Source organism: Egretta garzetta, unplaced genomic scaffold (assembly GCF_000687185.1).
Source record: "Egretta garzetta isolate BGI_Z169 unplaced genomic scaffold, ASM68718v1 scaffold270, whole genome shotgun sequence".
Taxonomy (NCBI): Eukaryota; Metazoa; Chordata; class Aves; order Pelecaniformes; family Ardeidae; genus Egretta; species Egretta garzetta.
In genome coordinates, this window is record NW_009258274.1 from 1,807,060 (window position 1) to 1,818,522 (window position 11,463).

Genomic DNA, 11,463 nt, shown 5'->3' on the forward strand with positions numbered 1-11,463 from the left:
AGAGCGGGTGGATGCCCAAAGGAAGGAGGCTGTGACCCCGTGGGAAGCCTGCGCCAGATCAGGTTCCTGGCAAGACTTTCAGGACCTGTGGGGGGAGAAGCCCACGCCGAAGCAGGTTTGCTGGCAGAACTTGTGACCCTGCAGGGGACCCATGCTGGAGCAGCCTGCTCCTGAGGGACTGCACCCTGTGGAAATTATGGACTCATGCTGGAGCAGTTCGTGAAGCCCATGGGAAGGACTCATGTTGGAGAAGTTCGTGGAGGACTGTCTCCCATGAAAGGGACTCCACGCATGAGCAGGGGAAGAGTCCTCTCCTGAGGAAGAAGAAGCAGCAGAGAGAAGGTGTGATGAACTGACCCCAAACCCCATTCCCATCCCCTTGTGCCGCTGGGGGGAGTAGGTAGAGAAACTGGGAGTGAAGTTGAGCCCAGGAAGAAGGGAGGAGTGGGGGGGAAGGTGTTTTAAGATTCAGTAGTTTTTTATCCTCTCCTTCTCTGATTTTGATTGATAATAAATTAAATGAATTTTATCAAGTTGAGTCTGGTTTTGCCCATGATGGTAACTGACAAATGATCTCTCCCTGTCCTTATCTCAACCCACAAACCCTTTGATTTACTTTTCTCCCCTCTGTCCAGTTAAAGAGGGGAGTGATAGAACGGCTTTGGTGGGCCCCTGGCATCCAGCCAGGGTCAAACCACCACAAGAAGCCACTAAGAGAAGAAAGAAGGATGTAAGGAATGCTCTTCACTACATTCTACTCATCAGGATGTTTGCAGAATGGGTATACTCAAGATATGCTAGCTAAAACATATTGGCTTTGGTCTCAAGTGTCATGACATGTAACTGCCATGTAAAGAGCAATATGGATAACCACTCAAGAAACAAGAGAAAATTTTGCATGCCATGTTAATTAATGCTGAAATAGAATTTTTAGTTTAGATTAGGAGTGGCCAACTTATGGCTTACAGGTCAGCCCACAGCCTATTCTCTTCCTCAAAATGTCTTCAGGAATACCTATTAAAATGATGCAGCAACCTGTACCATAGGGAGCTCTAGAGAGTCCATAGTAAGACCAAAAGGCTTATTCTCACAATTCAGAAAAGCTTAACACACACAAAGTTATAAAATAGGGAAAAATAATCTTTTCAGATATGTACCACATTTCTTCAGAGACCAAGTGGTAAACAATATCTCATTTCTGTGAGGTAACAGCTTTTGATTTTTGGGGCAAGAATGGGATGCATGGAACTGGGGCAGGAACTGGCCTCTCAGATGCCTTTCCAAAGGCACAAGAACTCCCAGTTAACTGCTCTCCTATTTACCATTTTAAAAAAAACACCCTCAAGTAATTTTTGGTACCTGCATAATGATGCCCTGTATGATATCTAAGCCTTGTGTTTCACAGTAGAGTTGATGCAAACCTCTGAGGATATGAGAGCTTTTGGCCAAATACTCACCAGTGCAGGCCACTGTGCCAGTGAGACTCGAGTCCCCTGAAGCATAACCGGATCATTTCGAGGTGCCCAAACCAATGATCCTTCCAGCAACAACACTATAACTTCTTCAGCGTGGACTTTCACCCAGGCATGTTGCTTCCAGTTACAGCCATCAAATTCCACAAAGATCTGATAAAAAAAAAAATTTAGAAGGCATTTCAGCTCTTTTCGAATACCAAATAGAAAAAAACCCAAAGATTCCTACAACCCCTATGGATAAGGAGACAGCAGCTTTAGTCAGAAAAATCAGGATAAATATTGTAATGACAACACTGAGAACATCACATCTACATAGCTATCAAACAGTGCAAAAGAAACACAAATCAAATTCACAGCAATTACTAACCTATGAAAAATGATTTATCCCCAAGCACACACAACTGGCTCCCAATGCTGCATTTCCCCATACAAAATTAAAGATATGAAAGCTGTTCATCACAAAATACAATGGATGACCCAATGCAAGCTTCTTTCACATAGGGATTTTTTAGAGAATTTAGACACTGTAACTTGGCACTTCAACAGCCAGCCGTATCAGTATGGCTAACTGACATTCACAGAATTAAATCCTCCAGCCAGGGAAGTTTGTGTTTGTGAAATCCACTCTAAATCAGAAGTTTTGTATTGCCTTATACACTACTAAACTCCCTGAACCAAATGCAAATATTTTGGATGGCATGAGATTATCCAGAAATATCTACTCACTAGATTTTTCATTACTTTATTTACAAGTGTGACTATATAAACCACACTACAATTCTAAATCACTATCCTGAGATATCATCCCTCTTGTTCTTATCACAAAGGACAAATGTTAAAGCCATACGAAATTACATGGCAAGAATGCTAAGAACAGGAACGCAGGTTACAAGTCTCATTCCACCTCCTAACAACTAGGGCTATCAAATGTTAAAACACGGTCATATTCCAATCTTTCATCTACAGAACTTATATACTACACAAATATAATCAAATACGTCAGATGAACGGCAAGAAATTCCTAATCAGTTAAGAAACACTTTAAGCTGGACAGTCAACACAGAATTTTGTAAGAATTACAAGATCACTGAGGCTAACAGGGCACTAACCGGAGACAGAGAGCTTTACCAGTAATCCTTACTGAAAGAGGTATTAGAGACCACGCGTACACTCCTCTTCCCCACTCCTCCCTGCAGACTCAAAAGCTCAAACTCCAAGGGGAGAGGGAGAGAATATGAAGCAACTCTCCTGATGAATTCTTCAACTCCATTACTGTTTAAGCTGCCCTGCAGAGAAAGAAGACTGGACCTTTCAACATATCCTTCCTTCAGTTCAACACGTTTCAGCAATATAATGGAAATTGGACTGAACACCTTTTCGGTTTCAGTGAGCCTGTACTTTTCTTAATATTGTATTCATGCTCCTTTGGCAATAGAATGTGACAGAGAGGACTATCATGTAAGAATAACAAAATGGAATTATTTGTTTATAAGTACAGTTTTAGTGAGGTAATCATCTTGTTATGATTCTCTTATCGTAAAGGTTATACAAAAAAAGGTTGTCAAAAAGAACTATTAGAATAATGCTGACTTTGGAATATATGCCTTTTTGCAAGATATTTAAGAATTTAATGAAAAGGAGGGGAGATTTTATACGTAACTACAGACACAGGACCTCTCACTAGCACTTCCCCTTAAACTAGTTGGCAAGGATCACTAAAGGCAGGCAAATTCAAACAAGCAATAAAATGCAGTTTACCGCTCTGTCCCAAATAAATAAGGATACCTATTAGATTTATTTTTAATTTATTACTTCACAAAACAAGTCATTTTACCTTGTGACATACACAAAGCAAGACTGTAAGAAAATTTCTTCCAGTCTTAACCTATAAGACGCCTCACATTTCTAAGTGGAACACCTGTGCTTTTAGCTGCAAATTTACCATGTTACTCCCTGGTTAAAAAAAAAAAAAAAAAAAGAAAAAAGAAAAATACTACAAGAAATAGCCTATGATGAACTGCAAGATGGGTGTTCCTTGCTTGTTTGAGAGGCTCACTAAATATTCTGACAAATACTGCATACCCATCATATACAAAGCAGTAGCAATGCCATCTGTAACATCCTAGCAGATGTTACAGCAGCACCCCTCTTGATCATCTACCAAAGGTCTTGGGAGTCTGGGGAGGTCCTCACTGACTGGAAGCTAGCCAACGCCATTCCAATTTACAAGGGCATGAGGGAAGACCCAGGGAACTACAGACCTGTTAGTCTAACCTCAGTACCTGCAACAATTATGAAAATCACACAGGGTGCTATTTAAAGACATTTAAAGGACAATGCAAACAATGGGTTCACAAAGGGAAAGTCCTGTTTAACTAATTTAATCTCCTACGACAAGATCACCCACCTAGTGGATTAAGGGAAGGTGATGGATGTAGTTTTTCTGGATTTTAGTAAGGCTTTAGATACTGTCCCTCACAGCATCCTGTTATCCAACAGTGAGGTGTGTTCATGGTGCACTGGGTGAAGAACTGGCTGGACAGCAGGGCTCAAAAGGTTGTAGTGAACAGGGCTACATCTGGTTGGCAGCCAGTCACCAGCAGCATTCCTCGGGGCTCAATCCTAGGGCTGGTGCTGTTCAGTATTTTCATCAAGGATCTGGATGCAAGACCTGAATGCACCATTAGCAAGTTTGCTGATGATACCAAACTGGCAGGTGCTGCTGACTCTCTCAAGGGACAAGAGGCCTTGCAGAGGGATCTAGATAGACTGGAGCATTGGGCAATCAACAGTGGCATGAAATGCACCACAGTCAAATGCCAGATTCTGCCCCGGGAAGGAGTAATGCCTGACACAAGTATAAACTGGGAGAGGAGTGGCTGGAGAGCAGCCCTGCAGAATGGGGTCTGGGGGTGCTGTTTAGCAGCAGGCTTGATGGGAGCCAGCAGTGTGCCCTGGCAGCCAAGAGGGCAAACCGCACCCTGGGGTGCATCAAACACAGCATGACCAGCTGGTCAAGAGAGGGGATTATCCCACTGTATTTAGCATTGGTGCGGCCTCACCTGGAGCACCACGTGCAGTTCTGGGCCCCACCATTTGAGAAGGATGTGAACATGTCCAGAAGGGCAACAAAGCCGGTGACGGGGCTGAAGGTATGTCCTCTGGGGAGCGGCTGAGGACTCTGGGTTTGTCTCGTTTGGAGAGAAGGAGGCTGAGGGGCAACCTCATCATTCTCTGCAGCCTCCTGAGAAGGGGGTATGAAGAGGGAGGTGCTGAGCTCTTCTCCCTGGGATCCAGGGACTGGACATGTGGGAACGGCTCAAAGCTGCATCAGGGGAGGTTCAGACTGGACATTAGGAAGTGTTTCTTTACCAAGAGGGTGGTCAAACACTGGAACAGGCTTCCTAGAGAGGTGGTTGATGCCCCATGCCTGTCAGTGTTTAAAAGGCAGTTGGACAGGGTCCTTAACAATTTGCTTTAACTTCTGGTCATCCCTGAAGGGGTCAGGCAGTTGGACTAGGTGATCATTGTAGGTCCCTTCCAACTGAAATATTCTATTCCATCACATAACTCAGAAAACAGACCTTATGGTTTTCATTTCTAAAAACCCAGACCCACGATCTGGGTCAAAAGGAGAGAAAAAAAGACTTAACATCATCATATTAAGATCATCTCTCTCCTCTGCAAAACAGAGAAATCATGGCGCATTTGTTTTACACGTTTTATGTTCAATATTCAGTTTTCTTCCATCTTTCTGTAATCAACATAAGCAATGAAACCCTACCAAACTTTGACTTACAACCATTAAAAAAAGGTGTTACTAATTCTAAGTCAATACCCAACAGAGTATTTTCCTACACACAGATATGCAGGGCAGCTGTTCCAGATTCATGCAACACCACACATGATATTGTCAGTAGTTTCCAACAGATCACACAGCAACAAAAAGGATGAAAGCCTCAATATAAACAGCCATGTTCTCCGCTTCTGTTTCCAGAATCTGCAATAGAAATCACTTTGTGTACTGGCTGCACAAGAAGCGGAAGACGACTTGCACAGCACACTGAGTGGTTGTGCTTATACCAGTTTGCATTACTACAGAAAATAACGACAGTGTATTCATGAATTGATGCACAATATGCTTTGATTCTATGGGAAAAACTCTAAGGGAATCCTGAAAGAGATGCTGAAAGTAAGGACAGATGAGGCAGACTTGAGAGTGAATAAACATGTTTCCTTTTGATATTCAAAGTGGTAAACAGAAAAATTCTACCTTTGCTGAAAAACCCAGAAGCCTTAAGCAAAGTGGCTGCATTATAACCAAGAATTTCCTTTTTTTCTCACCTTAATTTAAAAATTGTGTAGTTCTGAGTCAAGAGGGAAATGTCTGTATGCGAAAGCCCCAGCTTTTCAGAATAGATTACCTCTCAAATATATCAATGGCCCTAAAATTCACAGGGTCACATCTGCTGACAGTATCTTCTGCTGACCCTCCTAACTCCGCTCACAATCAGTTTAGACAAGCCATTGATAAGAACAGCAATGGTGCTTTGTTAGTGCTTTTGAACAGTGGTATTGATGACGTCAACTAGATATGCAATTAGTGCAGATACATGTATATCACATTAAAAAAATAAAAATGCTACTTAGACAAAAATGCACCTGCAGGATTTCCCAAGTTCTCCTACAAGGAAAAACACCCTGCCTAAGCAGTACCTAACTGCAAACAATAAAGATTTTTATGTTTTGGTGGTTTGTTTTTTTTTTTTTTTTAATCTACAAAACAATTTTTTTTCCAATGAGAATGGAAATGTGTGGCATACACACCTGTAATTCTCTCCCCCCCCCCCCCCTTTTTTTTTTTTTTTACAATAAAAAGTGACATTAGAAAGCAAAGCTGTTGCTCAGCTTTATTTGATACACAAAGACAGCCTGAAGCATTCTTTCCAGAAAACACATTCTTGTCTAGCTACTATCCTAATATTCAGGCCTTAATACACTATAGAGAACTATAATCTGGTTCAAATGGAATTTCCCCTCAAGTTTTCCAACATCAGTTCCACTATAAAAGCAGCAACAATAGGAAGACCATAGTGTAGATAAGACAGATATATAGGTCTTTTTCATCACGTGTCACACAGGCTCTAAACACGATTTATAATAGAAAAAATACCGCAGTTTATTGCGTTAGAATTTGCACAAAGGCCTAATGTAGATGCCATCTATAAAAACCAAAATCTTTACATTTTAGGGTTTTATATATTATAAAAAGCAGAAGATGGCAAAAAAAAAATCCAAGTTCAAAAATATCCCTTAAAATGGTCTTAAATTTTACCTAGTTTTGAAAGGAAGGATGGTCCATCAGTTGCTAGAGAGTAGCCAGAGACCCAGGTTCAATTCCCTGCTTCATCAGAGGCTTCCTGCATGACCTTGGTCAAGCCATTTAGTCTCACTGGCTGAGTTTCCCCATCTGTAAATTGGAATAATAGTACTTATGCCCAGAAAGGAGGCACTGGTAGGAATCTGTTGCAGACTACCATGTAAAATTGGGTTACAAGTTGGTCCATGACCTCTTACTCATGATGTAGAAAGAACTACATTGTCAACATGTGGGAGAGGAAAGAAGAGAAGGTAGATATTGAGATTTCAAATTGGACACATCTGAGATCTCATGCAGCTAGTACTACCATTAAGTGAGATTAAAAAAAATTAAACTACAGTAGTTTTCCAATAGTTTTCTAATGTAATGAAAGTATTATTTTGGAATCCATTACGTGAGACAAAGATGATGTACACACCAATGCTTAGAAAACTTTCAGCTTCCAATGCAGTAATCGTGCTTCAAACTATTTCTTACTACCAAAGGCAAAAAAATCCAATCTGAAATACATATACACACACACACTAGATGTTTTACTGCAGCTGATTCCCAAAGCCAGGGGAAAAAAAAAATAAAGAGAAAAATCCTCCTCTGAAGTAATTTGTATCAAGCCAGACAAATAGTAGATTTTCGTTGTATAACCAAGAAACCACAGTTATTGGACAGAACCATTATGCTTAAAGGCTGATACTAAGACACTATATTTTTAGTGAAGATACTAAATATATTACTAAAACTAGAAATTATACATAGTTTTTACATCTCCTTGGCACTTTCCTATGCTTATAACACACAATGGTAATTAAGCAAAACAATCAAAAATGCTTTTGACAGGGTCTAGGGCAGAAATAATATTAAAACAGCAGGAGCTAGACAAATCATAACTCTACCAAAGCCATTACCTTATGGGGTAACGAGCTGCTAATAAATGGCCACAAATATTTATCGTATTTCTGTTTTGGTATCACGCGAGTCAACACTTAATGTGCACAGTAGTCTACAACAGTACTTAATTTCTAATAAAGATGAACATGTTTATGAATCACTGGGTTCCAGGTAACAGTAACTTCCCCCTCCCCCCCCCAAGAGCTTAACAAAATACCTATCTTCATGTATTTTAGACTTTAAAAAAACAAAACAACTTACTTTCAACAATTTCAACAGTTAAGGAGACAGATATAAAAAAGGACAAGGAATTAAATCTGATTACTAGCCTCAGTGCAGTTCTGGCCAAACTAGAGGGGACAGCATGAAAATGAAAGCCAAACTATAAAAGTGACAGGTCTATCTCAAATCTGATTTGATAAAATTATTATTTTGTTGAATAATCTAACTTCTTTTTTTACTCTGTAAAATATCAGTGTCACACTGTACTAAATACATACAATAGTATGAGTTAAACACATAAAAAATGTGAACCTAATGGATCTCAAACACTGAAAAGGAGTAGTTCCAAATTTCAACAGACATTGCTATTGGGTCGAATGCTACTTAGTTTTGGTGCATCAATGACCTGGAAACACATTACCAATGATAAAGCTGGCAGCTTATTTAAAAATTTCCATAGGGAACAAAAAGGATAACAGTACAGTCCTACCTCATTCTTTCTGGTAGGCTGATGGCATCACAGAATACATTTTTAGCAGTGCCAATCAGAAATTAGTAGCCGATTTCTTTGTTATAAGATGTTCGACATAGTCAGAATAAAGCACTGCATCCTGAGAAGCAATGCATCTGGAGTATTCAACAGATGCGAGTGATTCACTGTCTTTTTTATAATGAACGGCTTTTTTTTTTTGCAAAATACAGCTTTTATAATCTCCAGTTGCACACAACACAAATAACAATTTTGCCCCATTCTACTATTGAAGCTTTCCCTCCAAAATATGAAAAAGCTTTGTTAAGCCATTGCTACAAAGAAAGAGCAGTAGCTTTCCCATATAAAAGTTACTTAAAAACATTCATGGGCAAATACAGATTAGTTATACTTAAAGGTCCTTTCATTCTCTGCTTGAAGAAAGATTACTAGGTCTTCTAAGTAGAGAAATACAGGTCTCACACCTTGAATTTAGGATTTAGAACACTTTTGTACAACATTTCACACTAGGAAAAGATGGCCTATATGCTGAGCACAAAAATCATCTGTTCTCTGACCAAATGGAAGCATTTGTGTGAGGGTCTTCATAGGAATCAATTCTAGTTCCAAAAATGAAAGTGTTTGAGAACAGTCATTGAGCATTATAACTGACACCAGGATAGCAAAGTTCCCCAGAAAGATCACATGCTGGAAAGCTCTGCAAGCACACTTGAAGACAAAATTCAAAATTACCTTGACAAACTTGAGAAACTGCCTCAGATCAGAGCACAAGACAATCACGAAAAGAAGCATAAGGCGTTAAACCAAAGGCAGGAACTACCAGCGACAGGAGAGGTATCAAGTTATATAGAAAAAAACCAAATGAGCAGATTATAATGGATGATGAGGTGGTATGTGTGCAGCTATCTCATGCTGTTTCAAAAAAGAACACATACATAAACAAGTGTATAGTATGCAAGACACCTGAAGTGAATGCCTCCCTACCCAGCCTCAGTAAGTCCTCTGCTACAATACTTATGACCAGTTTGGGTCAGAACAACAGGAGACAGCAGAAGAAAGCAAACAAGAACGACCAAAGGTCTACAAAATGCAAACTTTGGAGTGGTTAAATGAGGTTGCTTTATCAAGAAAAAAGACAACTGAAAGGGAATTAATAACATGTTCTTCACAAAAGGCCTGCCAAAAAGAGAATAAATAATCCTATTTGATCTGTCCACTATACAGATGAGACGATACTGGGATTAAGATTCAACAAGAAATACTTGGGTAAGAAAACTTTCTTTAATGACAGATTGAAAGTACAAAAGCAATAAAGAGACTACGCAGGGACACCGTAAAGACCTCTATATAGCGGAGGTGGAAAAAAAGAGGCTACAGAAACACGTCAGGAATGGCACTGGTAGAATTAATGATGGTTGGATGCAAGAGGATAGAATGACAACAAAGAGATGGGGGGAACGTGTCGTTCTTATTCAAAGGCGATCACTTGCACGAATAAGAGTAAAAAGTGACAGAACACAGTATGGCATAGAGAATCAAATTAACATTGGACACCTTTCTTGAATGCTCTTTAAACAAGCAAGTTGTTGGGGCCAATACAGAAATAATTAGTTCTATAGCCTTTTCAAACAACTACTGAACCAAAATATCTTCCTAGAATTTAAGTCTCTCTTGGCTGGCATTATGATTATTACATTTGAAGTATGACCAACGGTCTGACACCACAGTAATAGATGGCATACTCTGGAGTAAAATTTGGATCTTAAAGTACCCAAATACAGCATAACTGAAAAATATGAGTTTGTTTACTCTGTTCATTTGACACTACAATGATGAGAAAGTCTCCCTTTCTGGTTTTTTTGGTTTTTTTTTTTCCGTTTGTTTTGTTTGCTTTTTTTTTTTACTTTAGTTCAACAAAGGAGGAAAAAGAAACAATTCTAGGTTAATAAGTAACAGAATTATAGGGGGAATTACGAACAACTGCAAGACAAGAATGCCATAGTTAGGTTCTGTAATTATCCTAAAATCCCAGGCAGGACCTGGTTTGATAAGCTCTCTAAAAGAAGCAAAACCAGAAAACCGAAAAAAAACCCAAACCTGCAAAACATCTTTCAGCAAAAATAGTAGAGAAAACCATTCCCGAAGATACTGCCGTCCAGTACCTCTTTATATGGCTCAAAAAGGTACATATGGGTTAAGTCAGTAGGAAACAAAGAATGACAAAGTGCCAAAACAAACAGAATCTACCACAGCACCCTGTCAGTGTCCCATTTCTTTCAGTATGATAGCATTTCCAGCTTGAGCATCACTACTGACCTTAACGCTGGCCATACATATGGCGGAAAATGTCAAGGAATGGGAATATCACAGCTCAGAATCAGTGCTAGAAACTACACACAAACCACAAAATGCAAGGGAAGAAGCCTCATCTTCAGAAAGGCCCTGCCCCATTCTGTACCAACATCAGTTCACAGCCATTTTAGAGCACACTACCACTGTCACACGCCTGTTGTAACAAAAACGAGCAACACTCAGCGCCCTGCACTATCAGCCCTGTCGGTGCCTCTGTGACACAGGGCCAGTCCGCAACCTTAACTATCACAGGTATGAGTGCGACAGCAATCTAGTTCAGCCTCAGTCCACGCTACCTCATCCCTGTAACAAGACAGTACTCAAAAATGATGTATGATTCTGTTCACAACAGAAGGTAAAGTACAAGCAGGTTTACACTGAGCCTGGAACTCCAAAAACCACTTCATACCATCCAAATGCAAAAGGCAGATTGAGAGCGGCCTCAATACTTCTGGCCTGTCCCTGAGAGATTTAGCCACCATGCAAACCAGATTGTTAGTCAAAGCAAAATAGTTGTCCAAAATTCAAAATTTAAGAAGTCTTCAAGTAGCATAGTGCTTTATTCTCCTGGTACACAGCAAGTAACAAATACCTGGCACACATTTATAGTTCTGTATACAAAGTATCTTTAAGATGTTACTTTCAAACCAGCACTTTGA

General features: G+C 39.8%; 1 protein-coding gene across 1 annotated transcript in view; it reads right to left on the minus strand.

The window, feature by feature from the left end:
• The window catches only part of KDM3B (lysine demethylase 3B), a 53,330-nt gene extending 48,547 nt beyond the window's left edge, over positions 1-4,783 (minus strand). Inside the window, 3 exon segments of the mRNA XM_035891091.1 lie at positions 1,458-1,625; positions 4,538-4,686; positions 4,777-4,783. Of these exon segments, the coding sequence (XP_035746984.1) occupies positions 1,458-1,625; positions 4,538-4,686; positions 4,777-4,783 (324 nt within the window).
• Positions 4,784-11,463: the final 6,680 nt, after the last annotated feature.